General features: G+C 45.1%; 1 protein-coding gene across 2 annotated transcripts; it reads left to right on the top strand.

Annotated features, from left to right (window-relative positions):
- The first annotated feature begins 9 nt into the window (after positions 1-9).
- On the top strand, positions 10-18,751 carry Lrrc52 (leucine rich repeat containing 52). 2 transcript variants are annotated; one of them, XR_013043390.1, is made up of 3 exons: positions 10-631; positions 1,072-1,418; positions 2,714-3,187. XR_013043390.1 is itself a non-coding variant. In XM_076547933.1 (2 exons), the coding sequence occupies exons 1-2, from the start codon at positions 10-12 to the stop codon at positions 18,614-18,616; spliced, it is 942 nt and encodes a 313-aa protein (XP_076404048.1). In that variant the 3' UTR covers positions 18,617-18,751. The 2 variants fall into 2 exon arrangements, 1 of the variants encoding a protein (XP_076404048.1); XM_076547933.1 differs by lacking the exons at positions 1,072-1,418; positions 2,714-3,187 and adding an exon at positions 18,297-18,751.
- The last annotated feature ends 909 nt before the right edge of the window (positions 18,752-19,660 follow it).

The raw sequence follows: 19,660 nt of genomic DNA, 5'->3' as shown, positions 1-19,660 counted from the left end.
CTTCTTACTATGTCCCTTGCTTCAGGCCCTGGCCCCCAGTTGTTACTCTTTTCTCTAGGAATGGGGCTGGTATCAGGGTCCAAGTGCCCAACCAACTGTCTGTGTCAAGACCAAGAAGTATCTTGCACAGATAAGCAGCTAATGGAATACCCACTTGACGTTCCTCTGAACACCAGGAGGCTACTCCTGGGCAATAACAAAATCACTAGTTTACCAGCCATGCAGCTGGGATTCCTCAGTGACCTTGTTTACCTGGACTGTCAGAACAACCGGATCCGAGAGCTCATGGATTATACCTTTATCGGGGTCTTCAAACTCATCTACCTTGACCTCAGCTCCAACAACCTAACTTCCATCTCCCCATTCACCTTCTCAGTGCTCAGCAGCCTGGTGCGGCTGAACATTTCGAACAACCCTCACCTGTTGTCTCTCGACGAACACACCTTTGCCAACACCAGCTCCCTGCGGTTCCTGGACCTCCGGAACACCGGGTTGCAGATCCTGGGACACGATTCCCTGCACCAGCTGACATTGCTCCAGACCGTGTATCTAAGTGGAAACCCCTGGAACTGCACCTGTGATTTCCTGAGCTTGGCCATCCACTTACTGCTCTCTCACACGGAGTACCCAGGTGAGGGACTGATTGGGAGTGGGGAAGGATATGATGGGACCGGGGGACTTGGTTTCTGAAAAGGTGAGTCAGAAGATGGTCAGAATGGAAGGGAAGCTGGGTGAAAATAACCAAAAGCACGGTTACTGCTTGGCCTGGCCCCTCCATGGCTTGACTGGAGAGGCAACAAGGCTTAATAGGGAAAGTTCTAGAATGAGAATTCAGAGTTCAGACATGTCACCTACTATTTGTCTGTCTTTGGAAAAATCTCATTTCCCTGCACCTCAGTTTCCCATCCATAAAACTGGTATATATTACATAATTTGCAGAATTGTAGCCAATAAAATGTGTGTGTAAATGGCAAGTATTGTAGTTGTAATGTAACAGGGTAATTCAGGGACACTGGGCTCCGTCGGTAAACAGTGTGGATCTGGTGAGTGCAGTGACTGAATTTTTCCAAGGTCTAAAAGAAATTCAGCCATTCGGAGGTGAGAGAGAATCCAACCAGACTGTGAGATGTGGAGGGGAAAGTTCCACAGGGAGAGCGGCATGGGAGCTCCAGGGACAGCAGGAGACAGAGCAGAGAAGGGACGGCTTTGATTTGTTTCGAAATGCTGACCTCACAAGGAAGGAAAGAATAGCATGAATCGGAGGACAGATCACAGTGCTCAGTGTCAGGCTAGGGGAGTCCAGTGTTGGAGCCTTACCTGGGGGAGTTCCGACAGTGCTCCAGCCACTGACCCAAGCCTCTCTGCCATGGCTCCTTCGGTACCCCAATGCCTCATGTCGTCTTCCCAGGGACTCTGCTGTATCCTTCAACCTCAGGGAAGTCAGAGCTTCAGAGAAACGAGGCCCCTTACCGAAAGCCCTGAGCCACTGGTGCTGTCCACTTGGCCATTCCTGGCCAAGAATGACACTGCAGAAACTGGTGGGGAGAGTCCCCGATGACCACCAGTGAAAACCTGCCCTCCAGGCCTCCCAGGGGCCACCAGAGTGAAGCAAACAGGGTTCCTGGCCAGAATTTAAGGAGGCACTGAGAATAAGCACTCAGGGTGAGTGCCTCCTTACCTTTTGTGCCATGGGCATCTGACTCTGCTGCCAAAGATTCCAGCTTGTACTGTTAGGATGAACAAAAAGGAGCTGTAACTTTGTCAGAAATCTCAATAGCACTGAGACTGAAGACAGGAGCGAAGACAGCATCTGTCTAAGCATCTTAGATGATAGCATCTCTTCTAAGAGGAGTCAGAGAACGTTTTGCATCCACTGGTGCTGTGTGCTTTCTACAGAGATCTCTACTAGAGAGTCAACTTCCCTGCATGGAATGGAGTTCCTAAATGGGATTGTGCCTGCCAGTTCACACAGGGATCTGGTGCGAAGACAAGCACCTTTCCTTGCCTATCCCCACATTCATCTGACCAAGGCCAGATACATCTCTGCAACGGGGACAGTTTTTCCTCACATGTCTCATTTTCTTTGCTTGGATATCACACCAAACCAAATCCCCACCTACACATTTTTAGAGCTCAAATGTGTTAATTAGCATTTGTTAATTACATATAATATGTTATAGTCACTCCCCCACTATGTCTCTTACCCCCCCCCTTCCATTCCCACCAACCTTCTTCTTTCCAACTAGTCTCCCTTCTTGTTCATGTTGTGCACGCACGCATATGTATATGTGTGGGAGAGAGATTGATGAGTTAGAGTTGTTCACATGAACATAGGCAAGGTGTTATTTACAGGGATACAGGAACATGGGCCATTTACCATTGGCTACATCACTGAGGAAAATGTCTTCCCCTTCCCTGGTAACCACTAACTGTCAAAAGCTCCTCAGGTGGGGTAAGACCTTATGAGCCCCTCCTCCATTCCACCACAGAATGCTGACAGGCCCAACCTTGTACAAGTCATGTATTTGTGCGGTCCAGCTATACATACAAACTTCCCTTGAGTGGTGGCCACCAGGTTGCCAGGGCAACCTCCTACCCTAGCTGACTAGCCCATGGCAATTGACCTTCTATCCCAGCTCCTAAGCCTGCCAGGCAATTCACCAAGCTTTCACCCCTCATACAATTTTCCTTAATCAAATTTCTGCTCTTACAGTTGTGTCTTCTCGGAATTTTCAGGCTGACTCCTTTGGACTCCTTGACTCATTCAATTCCATCCACAATTGAACAAGATTATAAAAACAGGTCTGTTTTGCTGCATGTTTTCAAAGACAGCAGAAGGCATATCGATCTTGCCAAGCTCATAAATCTCTCACGGATAAGAGGCAGACACAGTTTTCCCATATAGCTAGTGGGACCCACAACTGCTGATCTCCTCACCCCCCTCTGCTGTCCAGAGACTCAGAGGAGCCTTCTCGACCACTTCTTGGAGAAATATGACCCCATTGTTCCTGTTCATTGCTGATATCTCAGAAAACATGAATAGGCCAAGGCCAGATAAATCTCTGCAACAGAGACAGTTTTTCCTCACATGTCTCATTTTCTTTGCTTGGATATCACACCAAACTTTAAATAAATTCTGTGCCACTAGCCTGGGTAAGTGACTAGAATTGATATTTTTAATTCTGTCATTGGATGAGGACATAGGCTGGCTTAACCAAAATCACACCACTAATAAATGTTTAAAAAAAAAACATAAAACAAAAAAAAACTGATTTCAAGTTGAGGTCTGAACTATGCAGTTTAGGGTCAGTTGGCAAAATACCTGAGAAAATCTACTTATTTGGGCTCAGAGTTTTGAAGGTTCCATGGTCTGCTTTTGGACCTGTAGCAAAGCAATGTGTCACAGTGAGCCTGTGGCAGAGGAGACTGCTGAAGGGACTGGGGTCCCGATATCCCCTGCAAGGGCATGCACACAGCTGCACAAATTCCTGCGACTAGCCCTCTCCTCTTAAAGGTTCCTCCACCTACTAAGAACTACATGGACTAGGGGACAAACCTTTAACACACGGACCTTCAGGAAACATTTTAGGTGAAAACTATAGCAAGGTCTTTATGAGACCGTATTATCTTTTAAATCTGAAAATCATATCTTATGTCAGGTTAGTTAAATATAACTAACCCAGTTTTACTTCATATCTGCCTACTACTTAGGACTCATAAAAGATCTTTTTTTGTTGTTGTTAACAGGCACTATCAACAAGTAATTGTAATATTCCTTTACCTGTCCAGATTTCACATAATCTATCTGGACTCTAAAAGGAGAAGCCTACTTTACCGTTAGCCCTCATTTGGGTCTTATTCAATCTCATATTCATCCTTTCCTTCCTCCTCATCCTCCTCTTCCCCCATCTTCCTCTCACTTGCACACATGTGTGTGTACACACACAAACAGGAGCATAAGACGGGAGGTGGTGGCACACACCTTTAATGCTAGCACTCGGGAGGCAGAGGCAGACAGATCTCTGTAAGTTCAAGGCCAGCCTGGTCTAGAAAGTGAGTTTCAGGACTCACAGAGAAACCCTGTCTCGAAAAACAAAAAACAAACAGAACAACAACAACAACAAAAAAACATGAACATACATGTATGCAAATACACATAAAAACACATGAACATATACACAAACACAAAGGTAGGTATCACCATATGTGTGTGTGCCTATAAATTACATCTAAATACCATACATACATGTATAAATGCACATGTACCCACTTATGCACACAAACATACACCAAACTGAACACACAGTAAAATTCACTAGATGTCTCTCACCCTCTAGCTAGACTTTAATGCAAAGGAGGCACTATTTCACTGACTCTCCTATAATTATTCTATAGGGCAGAAATACCTTTGCTATAGACAAACATTCTTGGTGAACTCTCATTTGCAAACTCTCCTGCTTATATCCTACATTTGCTGTCAAAATGGGGAGCTTGACATGTTCTAGAATGGAACCCATACTTCTCCCCCAGATAGCCACAGTTCAGGATACAGAAAGAATTTCAATGACGTAAGCAAAGTAGCCTGGTTACAAAGGAGACTCCAGTTGTAAATAGGTTCTGTTGATGGGAGGAGACACTATCCTTTAGCATTAGTGTGGTCCCTGTAGTGCAATATTAAGGGCAGTATGGCATTGCCATGACAGTCTACATGTCCCTGATAAAGCAAGAAGTGAGGGGCTGGAAATATGTCTCAGGAGGTAAGATCACTTGTTCTTGAGGAAGATCTGGGTTCAGTCCCTAGCTCCCTGCACTCACAATAAAAGCTAACCACTGTCTGTAACTCCGGTTCCACCATCTTTTGATTTCGGCGGGCACTGCATGCCTGTGGTGCACTTACAATACATGCAGGCAAACAACCCACTAGTACACATTTTTTTTATTAAAGAATAAACAATTTTTTAAAAAAAATCAGTGAAGTAACAGATTTCTATGCTACTGTTTAGTACATCTGTTCATCCCTTCAAATGTATTTTGAGTGACTCCCATTACCGAACAATTGGCAATGGGTATAACTAACCCAGGCTCAGAGGGGCTATATACAGAGACTCATGTAACTCTAGGAGATCAGCCCCATCGTTATGTGCCCCAAAGTCTGTAGCATAGCAGAGCTAAATAAAACTGGAGCCAGTATATGCCTAGACACACACTTCTACCAATCTTGCCTACAAGTGATGGACAGCCACCATGCAGACAACAGAGCTCAGTGCTAAGAGCTCAGGTTCTGAAGAGAAATAGACTTGGGTTATGATCCTAGCCTGACACTTACTATCGATAAGATATCAGATAAGTCATTTAATCTCTCTGTGGTGATATATCTGACCTTCAATTTATTTCCTCATCTTTAAGACATGGATAATAATAGAAGCAACCTACCTAGGGCTGTCATAACGATGAAATAAGAACATTTACGAACAGTGATTAGCATTAAGTTTGACACTTTGTAAGCATTTTGTAAACAACTAGTTGGTAGATAAGAGATATGCACAATATATTGTAGAGAAGATGTCAGCCAAGTGGTTCCTTGGACAAGGGGTGGACTTCAAGAAAGCTCAACACACAAAATACTGTCCAGGAAACAGGACTATAGAGATATAGATGGGTTGTGCATAGAACTTGGGAAGGTGATCATTAAATCTCAGAATTGTAGTACAGGAGGAAAGAGGCAAGGGGACTCCTGGAAGGAGTTGGATAGTAGATAAATTGTGAACCCAGACTTCCAGACCCTGGAGAGCCAAACTGGAGGTCAAAGTAAAGCTTTAGTCACCTATCAGTGAGTTATGAGACTCAGGGTGAACCAGCACCACCAAGGTGCCTGTGCCTACACCACCAAATCTGGGTCTTTAAGCTCAACCTAAAGAAAATCCTACTTCCAGAGGCAGGTATGGATATACAGCTTTCCGGGGAAGAAGACAAGAGAAAGTCAGTCCATGTGGGGCGGCATAGCCTTGTGATTTGCAAGTGCTGAGCAAAGCTTTACTCCAGTGCCTCCCCAACTGCTGCCTACTACTGAGCTGAAATTAGACATAGGATATTCACTCCCCCAATGCCATGACCTTGAAAAGGTCCCTGCAAGAATACTAACTTCCTGAGGAGAATAATACAAGTATGCCTGCACTGTTACCAGCTCTCCTATAAGAGGAAGGGGTCAACTACTGGGATCTCTAATTAGCTAATATGAATTCTGCAACTGTGGGAAACCTTGAAGGAAGCAGAGGTCCTGAAAGGAGATGAAGGGGACTCAAGAAAAGGAATGAGGATATGCCCATCCATATGTCATATCCTGGGCCCGGGACCCCCTGAAAGGGAGGCTGTACAGGAAACTGAAATGTTTTGCTCACCTCAATTCATCATAATGCTGCACAAAACAGGAATACTGTAACTTTCCCAAACGAGCAAGACTATTATTATACAAGTATTACTCAAAAGAAATCCTACAATGACACTCTAACCAGATACATGAAAGTATTCCGTCTTACACAGTTCACTTTCCAAATGCAGAAGATAGCAGAAATGGGAGTATGTTATGATATGCCAGATGTCAGGTTCCCTGATGAGCCTTGATGAGTACAGAGTTAAAAAGAGATGCATGCATTCCACTTCCTTTTCAGCCCAGGTCAGCAAGCAGGTGAACTAATTCCTGGCTGAAGCTGTAATTTTCCAGTCATTAATGCTATCTGAAGGAGAGAGTGGCAGTTGAATTCTTCCCGGGATATTTGTTTTCCCTAGTGGGACAGGGTTAAATATTCCCAGGATGTTCTCTATGTCTGCTTCCCCTTTACCCCCCAAGTCGGCCCCAGGGCAGCCCAACAGATGTTTCTGCAGCACTGGAAACACTTTATATGTGATATCCAATACAGCCGCCATTAGCTGTACGTGGCTATTGAGCTCTTGAAATGTGGAGTACCACTGACCTGCATTTCTAGTTGTTATTTCATGTCTGTCCATTTAAATGGCCACCCAGGATAGTGGCTCTCACAGTGCTGGGGAAGCCATTTAACAAAGGAACCTTAAGCAGAGGCTTCAGAATCCAGGAGTGTTTTAGTGTGTGTTGGAGGGAGCTGTTGTTTGTTTGGTGTTTGTTTTTGCTGTGGTAAGATGCCTGAGAAGACAACCTAAAGGAGATAAAGGTTTGTTGGGGTTTATGTTTCAAAGATTTAAGTCCACAGTTGGCTGGCCCCACGGTTTCTAGGCTTATGGTGAAGAGATAGAGGAGGAAGGACTCTCTACAAAGTGAGCTACTTCCTATAATGAGACCCCACTTTTTAGTTTCTACCCCTTCCCAGTAATGGCCTCAAATTACGAATTCATCAATGGGTTAACCCACTGATTAGGTCAGAGAACCTACGAATCAGTTAGTTCCCAAAGACCCCATATCTGAATATTACCTTGGTGATCAAGCTGTCAACATGAGTTTTGAGGAAACATTTCATATCCAAACTATAGCAAGTATCTTCACAGGTAAGTGACTGCTGGGTCTGGTTTGGCCCAGCATGGATATATCCTGACATCCAAGTTCCAGGTTATTCTCCATTTTTATACAAAAACAGTGTATGTTATTTGGCACATCAACCTATTTGACTCGAGAACATTTATTTTATTCTTATGCACGCAAAACATATGAAGATTGTTGTGTCACAATCTTCATATGTTTTGAAGTCCTAATTCCTGCCTAATCAGATTATGTAGGGATGTAGAAGAGATATAAAACAGAGTGGAAAGCCAGAAAGCCCTGCCCTGGTGGCAGCACCCCGCTGTGTGACTTTAGGAGAGCTGCTCCCTCACTCTGAGTCTCACTTTTCTTGTCTTTAAAGTTGGGGAGTAGAACTTGAAATTCTCCAAGATCCCTTGTATTTGCAGGCTTCATACATAAATAGAAAAGCAAGACATACATAATAGAAGAAGAGAGCAATGCTCAACAGACGGGACCCCAGGTAAACAAGTGCATGATGGGTAAAAGTGGAGAAGGAGGTATTCCTAGTAGAGATGGCTACAACCAGAGTAGGAAGGGAAATTAAGAAGCAGGAAGCCTGTAATTCTGGCATTTTTCTACTGCCTGTATTGAGTTCCGTCAACTTGTCCTCCACCACTAGGGAGTCAGTGTCCCCGTCTTTCTTCCCAGGCCTGACACACCCAAACAGAGATCCTTAAACTGAGTCATTGAACTGCCAATACAAGTGTCCTTAGGCCACTTCTCGGAGAGCCTATGGCAATATCCTGTGTTCTAAAGCTTCTGGGGCTGTTCCAAGTAGAGAACAAATTAATTTGCACTGAGATGCTAATGGGAAATAATGTTTTGAAATGTTTCCCTCGTGGGGTATTTGAGTTTGACAGGAAACAATCAGAAATTAAGAATTCAGAGCTAGGAATGGAGCAGTTTTAGGACAGAGGGTCCCCTTGTGTCACCTCTTAAAATGTAGTCCTTGGGCAGTTCTAATGGAGCCCCAGTGGTGGGGCCCAAAAGTCAAGGAGGAATCTAGGCAACTGAGAGACATCTGCAGGGAGCAGATGGGTTGGGTCATGTGCTGCTTCAGGTCCAAGTCATTTTCAGAGCATTTGAGCAGGGAACATCTTAGTTCCATCCTGAGGCTATTTTATCCTGTATCCAGGCAGCTGTAATAGGACAATGGGCCCCATTTCAACACACCAAGCACAAAGTCACCCTCAGCTGTGCCAAAACTTAGATTTCCAGAATGAATTCAGGTCTTTGACCATTTCACTATAAATGTTAACTCGGCTCCAAGTTCCTCCACCAGAGAAATTGAAATAAAGACTAGAGGCAGGTGGGGAGAAGAGTTGAGAGAAAATGAGAAATAATTTTTATGCAGTAGATGGTTCAAACATTGGCAACTACTCTGCCAGCCTGGCTGTCATATCTTATAAAATACTCCCTGGCCTTGATGCTAGATGATAATCTTTCTGAGAACAGTGAAGGGGCAGAAAGGGAAGTAACTAAACCACCCCCAAAAGAGTGGTTAACTAGTAATTCTGACAGGCTCCCTTACTCAACCCAAAAGGCATTCCTGAGAGTAAGTTGTCTAAAGGTCTTTCAATTGGTGAAGTACTAGAGTTCTCCATGTGGCTTCTCAAACCACCCAGCAAACTTGGGCTTCTAGAAAGCATCAGTACAAGGCCTGAGACAGTGGTTCTCTAGTTCACTGTCTCATCTATACAGATAAAGAGCACCTTATCCTTGAGGAATGCAACATGATTGATGCAACTAGAAAGTGAGACAAGGATCTATCCTAAATGACCCTGAACAATTGTCTGAGGGTCATCCTATGTATCACACACGTGAAGCCCTGAAAGGCAGGCAAGTCTGGAGACAGAGTTAGGAATTAAGCTCCTGTAGACCAACAGGAGGCCAAGAATAGTGGCCTACAGCCGCAGTGGGAATAGAGGTGTAGAGAAGTAGGACAGAAGAATCTGGAAGGTAGAAACAAAAGGACTTAGGATTGAACTGGCCTTCTCGTGGTTCCTTAGACTTCTTCTCTGGCAAAACTGTAGGTAATAAATTTGTATTAATTTAACCACTTTCTTAATATACTGGGAGAACTATGACAGTATGCCTGTACCTTTAGAAAATAGCACTAAGTCTGACAAAGAGAAAATGCCCAATAAATATTGCATCAAATGAATGAATGAAATTGGGAAAATAAAAATAAAAGTGAAGGGTAACTCCTAAGGTTTAGCTTAGACAATTGTGGGAAATACATTGAGCTACACACTTGCCCAGTCATCTTCCCATCACCATAATAAAATACCTGACATTTCTGACTTACCATGAGAACGTGACTGTTGGCTCAGGGTTTGGGAGGATTGAGTCCAGAATCAATTGGTCCCATTGTTTTAGACCTGTGATCAGGCGGCACATCATGGTAATAATGCAGTTCTTTCCAGAGCAATGGGGATCTGGGGTTCAGATAGGTGTGACCCAGGAATTGAAAGTGCCAGACACTCAATGGTCACTGGAAGTCAACCTGGGCCAGTGGCTCTCTAGTTCACTGTCTAGTGTTCACAATGGTCAAATATGTGAACTCATGGGAGGGTAAGGAAATCAAAAGCAAACTCTATTAAGGAGAAGTGAGAAATTAAAGAATTCCAAGGGAACTCCCACCGCTCAAGATTGATTGCAGGAAGAAAGTAGTCAGGGCAGCTTCCAGAGACAGTGGGGGACCTGCATGGGCAGTCACTAAGCTGCTTGGGGCAGGGATTATAGAATGACAGAGACTGGACAAAGATGGGCTGATTTCTGTTGAGACAGGTTAATTCTCTGAGCATATGGGAGGCCAAGTCAATCAGGGGTGACACCCTGCATGTTCTTATGGCCCAACCAGGGAGATGATCACACACTGCCCACCCAGCAAGAGGTGGCTGAAGCCTCCCTCTGTACATCTCTGACTTCATCTTTTCAGCTACTAATCTGGACTATGTGTGAGATTTAGTGTCTTTTGGAGTTGTTACTTTGACCTTGTAGATGTTGCTAGTCTTAGACTCTGGATGGAGTCTAGTAGCTATTAATTAGACTATGTTCTCAAGTTTGTTTATATGATCAGCTAGTAGTTTTACCATGATAGCCTGGGTTGAATGAGATTCTTTTTTTCTCAGCCCAGTCAAGTAGTTTTTAAATGAAAGATGCAACATTTCAAAACCAGGTGGTTCTGTCCATGCACTCAGGAGACAGGCAGGGGCAAAAGTATCTCTGTGAGTTTGAGGCTAGTCTGGTCTACATCAAGGTCAGGTCAATCAGAGCTACACAGTGAGACCCTGTCTCAAGAACAAAACAACAAGTGTTTCATGGTTCAGTCTATTACTTGGTAGTAGGATATTTGCCGAGTAGATATGAGACCCCGAGTTTGATCCCCAATACCATATAACAACATATAACATATAGCAGCAGCAGCAGCCGAAGTCTACCAAGACTGGAATTGAAGTCATATTCAAGGCAAACTCCTGCCATTCTCAATTTATTTTCTTGTAAGAAGCGCAGCCTGGAGCCTGAATGCCTACCAAGTGCTAGGGCCTGGGCCAGGCACTGGGCAGACCACCGTGGAAGAGACATACTGTGTGGAGTTGACATTCTCAGGTGAGAGGAAGACTGTAAGCAAACATACGTCGTGCCACCGGCAGCAACTGCTCTCGGGGGAGGAGTGTGCCTGGCCCTTATGTCATCATGGCCGGGTAGATGCTTCTGATCAGGAGGTCTCCAGCTAGCGGCTTCTGAGCAGAGAACTGGATAACGTGAGGAGCAAGGCATGGAAATGTGAAGTGAGGGGAAGGAGGGCCTTTCCAGACATGGGGATGAGCAGAGGCAAGGGCACTAGGATGGGGTGCGTTTGACATGCTAGAAGGTGAGACTGGTTGGAGAAGGGTGAAGCAGGGGAAAGGAAAGGAACGAGACAGAAGAAACCAGACAGAAGCCAGACCACAGAGCAAATAGGCACGGAAGTACTGGGTTTTGTTCTAATGTGACAAGGAGGCCTGGCAGGGGTTTTTGGCAGAGTAGTCACATGCTTTGTGATTGACAGTTGGCTCCCACTGCTGCATGGAGGAGAGACTGTCAGGGAAGGGGGTGAGGGAGGGAGGATGGTGAGTCAGACCAGGGTAACACTGCACATGGTAAGAACACTAAGAATCGAGGCCCATAATAGAGAAGGTGGGACCCACAGTATTTGCTTATACCCCGGATGTGGAATGTGAGCAAGGAGAGTCCCTCATTTCTTCCTGGTCCACTGGTGAGTAGTAGTGCCCTTCACTCCTGAAATTTTATAAATTGATTGTTATTCATGAGGATAAACCATAGGTTTCCCTGCCGGCCAATCTGGTGAGATCATTTTCTCAACTGAGGTTGCCTTTTCCAAAATGACACTAGCTTGTGTCATGTTGACATAAAACTATGCAGCACAGAGTGATTTTATGCCCCCCCTCAAAAAAATTATAAAAACAAGCAGGTTGTAGTTTGGTGAACCCTGACTTAGGACATCACAGGAAGATAGCTGGGTGATAAAGAAATGTAGCTCCTGGTAGGCAAGAGTAGAGCCCAAGTCAAAAGTAAAAAGGTTCATGAAACCATGGCGAAGGCCTTGCCCGCCAATCGGCTTTGGTGTTGGCCTGCTAAGCTCCTCAGATAGATTCCTGTCTAGGGAACCATCTCCTCAGGAGATTCATCCATCACACAGAATGATGTCATAGTGTTTTCTCCATGTTTCACTGAGGGAACCTGTTCCAAACAATAGGCCAAAGACATGAAGACTAAGAGGGCCAAGATGTTCTTAGCAAAACATGTAAGCCAACAAAAATTGGAGTTTGAGCCCAACCTGGTGGGGCTCATCTATAATTCCAGTTACTTGGAAGGCTGCGGTGGGAGGATCCCAAGTTCAAAACCTGCCTGGACTACAGACAGAATGAGTTCACAGCCTAGGAAAGCTACTGAGCCTCTATTTCAAACCATTTTAAAGGCTAGGAATCTCGCTCAATGATAAATATTACCTACTAGGCACTAGTCCCTACAATGAATCCTAACTATTGCAGAGAGGAAAGGAAAAAGACTGGAAGGGAGGTAAGGAAAGGGGAAAAAAAAAGAAAGAAAAAATCATGTTCAGAGAGGTCACTGAAGGGGTATCCTCAAATTCCATCCTCTCCAAATACCCTGCCACCTCTTTGAGGCTCACCTCCCACCAAATCCCAGAGAGTTCACTGAGCACACAGTAGGGCATAGCCTGCATGGGGTGGGGGTGGGGGGCGGGGAGGGGCTGTTTCCTTCTGTACCAAATGCCTGGACATCTGGAGTATGGCTCCTGCCCAGAACTATGAGCTTTTCTGCAGGCCGAGGAAAGGGTCCTCTTAGAAGGAACCCTGAGTTCAAAGGGAGGCCTCATAGCCTTTTACAACTAATGTATGGCTCTAAGCACAGACTCCCTGGTTTCTCATACACCTGGTTCTTGAAGACATGTTTACTGCAGTGTGTAGAAATAAACAAGGTGATAGTTTATGTTGCCTTAGGAACCATTTGAAAGTAGTTAAACATTAATAACATCTGTAATTGTGCCTGGGAGTTTTAACTGGGGCAGATGCTCTGGGCTCACTGGTGCAGTACTAAAAGAAAGGATATCAGAGGCCTAGGTACACATCTATAATGTGAATGGAGCCCCTGGAGTTGGTCAGAGCATAGCATGTGGTAGCCCTAGTAAGAGGGAAGAATAGATAAATAGTTTATTCATTCCCTAGCCTTGCAATATTTAAAACTGCCCTCCAAACTGGTTCAGAGTAGGTTTTACAGCTAAATTCTGTAAATGCTTCATATGGTATCTGGCACACATCAAATACCCCACAATCAGTACACAGGTATATAATCTCTGAATCACCAAATCAGACTAGGAAAAATAATATATTACTAACAAGCTAAGAAAATGGATTCAAATAATAAACAAGAAGGCAAAAAAGTGAAGAAATAGGATATAAAATAAATGAAATGAACTGGAAACAAGTAAGTTACTAGATACAAAATGTCAACGGACTGACAAAGTTTTACTAGCTTGGGTGGGGGGAAAAAACCCAGCTATAAATTGCACACAAAAATATACCTTAAACATAGGAAAACTGAAACACTAAAAGAGTGGGAAAGATAAGCAATGCAAACAGTAGCTCAGAGGAATTCAGTCCAGCCACACTAAGGCAAGGGTGCTCTTTACAGCAAGGGGCTTTACGACAGTAAGAGCCGTTGGTCAACAACTGCAAGGCAACAGTCAGAGCTTTCTGTGCACCTTTTTAACAGCAGAGGCTAAAGCACGACAGATCTAAACGGAATGCTGACTTTCGTACGAGGGTTTTGAGTTAAGAATGTATCTATAAAAGGTAAAATTCCTTCCCACGGGAACAAATAGACAACCAATGGACTAACAAGAATTCAGGGGCAATCTATATTTATAGATCAAGAAGTTAAGTGCCGGGCGGTGGTGGCGGCGGCGGCACACGCCTTTAATCCCAGCACTCGGGAGGCAGAGGCAGGTGGATCTCTGTGAGTTTGGAGCCCGCCTGGGCTACAGAGGGAGTTCCAGGACAGGCTCCAAAGCTACACAGAAAAAACTTTTTGTTTTGTCTCGGAAAAAAAAAAAAAAAAAAAAAAAAAACACAAGAAGTAAGCAAAAGAGACTGGGGAGATGGCTCGGTGGGTAAAGAGCTCTTACTATTCAGGGATGAGGACCTGAGACTGGATCCCCAGCAGCCATGTTAAAAGCCAGGCATGGTCATCCATTTCTGTAACCCAGTACTGGAGGGGTGGAGGCAAGCGAACTCCTGAGGCGTGTTGGCAGCCCAGATGAAACAGTGAGCTCCAGGTTCAGAGATAAATTGTCACATATAAGGGGAGACTAAGACCTCTACCTTCACACACACACACACACACACACACACACACACACACACACACACACACAGAGGCAAGCAAAGATAAAATTTAAATTAAATTTAAAAGTCAGCAAGGTAAGCAGGACGATGGTGGCACATGCATTTGGTCCCAGCACTCGGGAGGCAGAGGCAGGCAGATCTCTGTGAGTTCGAGGCCAGCCTGGTCTACAGGGTGAGTTCCAGGACAGGTGCAAAGCTACATAAAGAAACCCTGTCTCGAAAAAACAAAAAACAAAAACAAAAAAAGTCAGCAAGGTGTAGATCTCTATAATACTACAATCTAAGTAAAATATGTATTTTTCAGAACAAAGAAAATTTTCTAAAATTGGCCTAATGTTAGGCCATAATAGAAATTTCTAAGGATTTTCAAAATGACAGAACATGTTTCTAACCACAGTAGAATTAAACTAGAATCCAATTGTCTTTAACAATTTAACTAGAATCCAGTTGTCTTTAAAACTTACTTAAAAATCTCCAAATACTTACAAATAGCAGTGACTAATAGTTCTTATTAATAAAATCATGATCAGATATACTTTACACCTTCAAGAGCTAAAACGCCCTCTGGTAGAATAGAAAAGGCAGTCACGGAAACAAGCATCACACAGAGGTAGACTGTGGCATGTGCACTATAAAGATATCGGGCAAGGCTGTGAATGAGATCAGGAGGGAATATCAGCATGTCCTGTGACCTGTGAGGACCGAAGGCTGGGGAAGGTCTCATAGGAGCAGAGACGCTTTAAGGTTAGTTCTTACAGAACGGGAAGAGCTTGATCAGGCAAAGACTGAAGAAAGAGGCTGTGGGTGCCATGAGTTACGTGGCACACCTCGCTACAGATGAGAGCCAGGGCAAGATGTGATCAAGCTTAAGACGTTCAGACTGGAGAATAAGGGAGCCACCAGGAGTGCCGCCAGGAAGAGAGAATGAAGGGGGCAGGTGCTGAGAGGAGCCAGGACAGGCGCTGGGGGTGTTATACTGAGGCCCACAGTGGGGATCACAGGAACATTTTAAATCATGTGAGTCTAGAAAAAGCTAAACCTGGGGGGAGCAGTCTGGCGTTTGTGTGTGACCTGGACCGTAGCTGGTGAACTTGGAAGCACAGAGCAGGGAGACTGAGAGAGAAGTTCAGCCTTGACAGTGATGTGATGGGGGAAGGGAGACAGGGGAGCTGTGGAAAAGCCCAAGCCTCCCTCCTAACAGAACCACCCACATCCCTCACTCGCACAGCAGCCTAACAATGCATTAAAATCACTGCCTAATTGCTCCTTTCAAAGTTAATGCTCTGAAATGGGGAAGTGTGTGTTTAATGTTTAGTCTCATCTCTACCGCCCAAGCCCCAATTTGAAAGCCAAATCTTTTTAAAAATAGAATGAGATAAACCCCTAGACACAGCTCCGACCCTCAGAATCCCACGTTTTCCTTTTTCAAAACTGTCTTTCTCTGGCAGTTTGAGCAGGTGACCTGGGAATCCTGTCTGGATGGAATCCTGGAAGTTTCAGCAGCTTCCCCCTAGCTCCACTCTTGAACTCTCAGGCAGAGCCCAGGAAGCCTTCAGTTAGACCAAGACACCACGTCTGTCTCTCAGCCCCTCCATGCCCACAGCCCCTTTCCGTCTACATGAACACCATCACTTGGAGCAGGGTGGCCCACAGGGATACCTGGCCACACTCTCTCCTGCCCTCAGTGATCACTGCAAGCAAGGAACATGGTACAGTCTTTGTTCTCCTAGGTTTACAACCTCTCCAACAGCTCATCTGCAACACCGTGAGCCGCTGACGCCCCAGGTGTAACTTTCCCACCCTTCAACTGTCCTTTCCAGGCCCCCAGACCCACCTGGCATCCTCCAGCCAACTCCTCGAGAATTCATCTGCCTCTAGCTTCTGTCAGGATTTCCTAACCAACCCTACTTCTCTAACTTCCTTGTCACCAAGGACATGGATGCTACCACATAGTTGCACAGCTCCTACTCTATGGTTAAAAGAATCTTCTCTGTTACATCTTCTGGTTATAGTTCCCATGTCTCTACACTGCCTGCAACAGCTCAGTCCTGGTTTTCTGTCTATAGTCTCCTGGCTAGATCCTTTGAGTTATCTAGAACCTCCAAATCATGAAACTTCCTAAGTCTCCATTTCCTTGTTTATAAACTAAAGATAAAAAAATATTATAAGCATCAAGATGATTGTAAGCATTACATGAGATAAAATGTATATAGGTCAGCCTGCACTAAAAGCTTAGAAAATAGTAGTTGCAATTATGATTAATTGTGGTCATTGCAAACCCTAGTCTTGACTCTGAGCTGGAGCTGATTTATTCATCATAAATATGCTGAGTACGTTTACTTGGGTGCCTTAGCATACACCTCGGCATCAGCATGGTAGAGTACATAGAGCTAGAAAGACAGAGCTGAGGCTAGACTTCCGAGTACTGCGCATCCCTGGCTCAGTGGCCTGTCTTCTCACCCATGCCTGCCAATCCTGGTAACTACCCTGAGAACACACATCATGGTCTGTGCCTGTGAGATGGGGAAGGAGGTGTCGTGCAAAGTCTGCATGACTAGCGGGTGATGGTTTGGATGGGATCCCTGTTTTGTATCGCTCGAGCCCTCTTTTCCTTCTGATATATACTGAAGTACATGGTACTAGATATGGGGAGGCACGCAGAGAAGCATCCAGGGAGCTGCATCAGCTGCTAAAAGGGACTGAATATTCAAGTCATTCGTGCAACCAACTGGTGAGTGCCAATACAATTGCTAAGAAGTAGAACTGCTTCACCTACTGGCAAAGTCTTTTATGCTGAGCTTCCCAGACTTCCATACAAAGAACATACCAGAGACCTTCCCAGGGATCTTGTCCCTCCCTAAAGTTGAGGTAAATGGTTTCTGATTCTTTTGGGCGATATTAATGGTCTCTGTTAATTGGCTTTTCATCAATGTGACCAAATCCCTAAGAGAAACAATTGTAAAGTTATGGAGATTGACTCTGAACTCATTATTTCAGAACCTTCAGCCTACAGTGGCTTGATCTCATTGCTGTGAGCTTGTATTCACACAGAATATCAAGGCAGAGATCACAGAGCGGAACAAAGGTGTTCACCCACAGTAGCCAGGGAGCAGACAGTGAGCAAGGGTCCAGGGGAAAGATAGAACCTTCAAAGTCACACCTCAATGACCTACCTCCTCCAACTAAGCCCCACGTACTAACAGCCCTCTGCTGTGAAGTCATTGATGAGTAATGAGTCCTTTCACAAGGTTAACCCCTCATGATCCAGTCACCCAACAGCACAGCAGCTGGGAACCAAGGTTTCAAAATATGCATCTTTTAGGCAGACAATTAACATTCAAACTATAAAGTAGTGCCTGAGCAGGCTCACGAACTAGTACAGAGAAGGGGACCAAGAGATGGAGAAAGGTAGACTGAAGAAGAGAGAGAAGAGGGGAAGCTGGTAAACCTTAGTGCAAAAGTTCCAACATAGCATGCTTAAGTTTCCAACCTTCTGTTGGAGTCTCCCCTTCCCTTAAAGAGGGTCTTAAGCAAAGGCCATTATCATGGTCCGAATGCAGTTAAGCCTGGGTGTAAGGCACAGCCCCGGGCACAGCACTTTTTAAATTTTAGTATACTACCACACACCATGGGACTCCTGTTGAGGAGCAGGTAACTCAGACAGGCTGGTGTGGGCCTGAGATTCCGCATTTCTAACAAAGTATAGACGGCACCCGTGCCGTTGGCCCGTAGGCCACACTTTGAGCCGTGAGCTCCAGACACCTTGCCCTTTGGCTGAGGACACTGGGAAGCCTGCTGTCTCAGCACACTGCCTGCTGTGTTTCTCCTCACAGATGGTCAGAATGCCACATGCGTGGAGCCCACCGAGCTGAAAGGGTGGCCCATCACCAAGGTGGGGAACCCACTCCAGTACAAGTGCATCACGCACCTGGACCAACAGGACTACATCTTCCTCCTGCTCGTCGGCTTCTGCATCTTCGCGGCCGGCACTGTGGCCGCCTGGCTCACAGGCGTGTGTGCTGTGCTGTACCAGAACGCTCACCGAAAGTCGGCCGGGGATGATACCGAAGATGAGACTGGGAGTAGGGTCGCCGGCCAGATTTTTCGAGGCAACACTTACTTCAGCCAGAATCGATTCCCTCAGCTGATCTAGCTGCCAGAGACCACTACCAATTGTGCCTTCCCTGCTCTGGCTCCCTGCTTTCTCACACACCCTCCCGTCTCACCACCACTGTCTTGGAGATTGAAGCCTCCCAGTAAAATAAATAAAATATTTGGTGGTCCTTTCTGAGGCCGGTCCCTTCCTGCTCCACCAGCCCACACACACTTCCTTACGCTCAGCAGGATGGAGTAAAACAAAGACCAGAAAAATTGTTGGATCCCTCTAAATGCCAAGGAAGCCCGCCCTAAGAGCAAGTGGACTTGTATTTACTTACAGTGTCTCAAAAGTAAATGCTGGAGAGAGATGAAAAACCTAAGAAGTTAAAAATCTTTCTTAAAGAGCAAGCAATCTAGCCGGGCGTTGGTGGCGCACGCCTTTAATCCCAGCACTCGGGAGGCAGAGCCAGGCGGATCTCTGTGAGTTCGAGGCCAGCCTGGGCTACCAAGTGAGTTCCAGGAAAGGCGCAAAGCTACACAGAGAAACCCTGTCTCGAAAAACCAAAAAAAAAAAAAAAAAAAAAAAAAAAAAAAAAAAAAAAAAAGCAAGCAATCTGAAGAGAAGTGTAAAGTTCTGTGTGGCCATGAGTTTTCTTCACATGCCATCTCATAATTATCTCAATGATCAGATGATATTAGTGTAGCCTACCGGTGAGAAGCCGAGGACTGGGCATATTTAACCACTGTTGGCAAACACTTAGCAGCATAATTACAGGTTTATCATCTAATATAGTTAGATATAATTACTATGTTACAATGCCTTGGCCAAACAGAGGTATGAGGTACACAGAGGTATCACTAGTAACAGAATTCTTATCAAATGCCTAGCATTGTAACCAGCTCTGTACACGTTCACTACTAGGTTGATTCAATCCTGGGGTCAAGTGGTCAATGTGACCCTCGTATTTCTGAGGCCCTCAGCCACACAGCGGCAAACTCCAGTTTGGGGAAGTGTGCTAGGAAGTGGAGCAATTGTTCAACTGTTGGCTGCCTGACACCAACACGGATGCCCTGCGCCCCTGGGCTCTGTGAACTGCTG

This window comes from Peromyscus maniculatus, chromosome 11, assembly GCF_049852395.1.
Source record: "Peromyscus maniculatus bairdii isolate BWxNUB_F1_BW_parent chromosome 11, HU_Pman_BW_mat_3.1, whole genome shotgun sequence".
In the NCBI taxonomy this organism is placed as follows: domain Eukaryota; kingdom Metazoa; phylum Chordata; class Mammalia; order Rodentia; family Cricetidae; genus Peromyscus; species Peromyscus maniculatus.
The sequence above is the reverse complement of the archived record's forward strand: the minus strand, read 5'-3'. Positions and strand labels throughout refer to the sequence as shown.

Bases quoted from the DNA above. Each gene is read 5' to 3' on its own strand.
- Lrrc52 (XM_076547933.1), top strand. From the start codon at position 10: ATGTCCCTTGCTTCAGGCCCTGGCCCCCAGTTGTTACTCTTTTCTCTA. The intron at 632-18,296 runs GTGAGGGACTGA...TTCTCCTCACAG, and splicing joins CTCTCACACGGAGTACCCAG to ATGGTCAGAATGCCACATGC.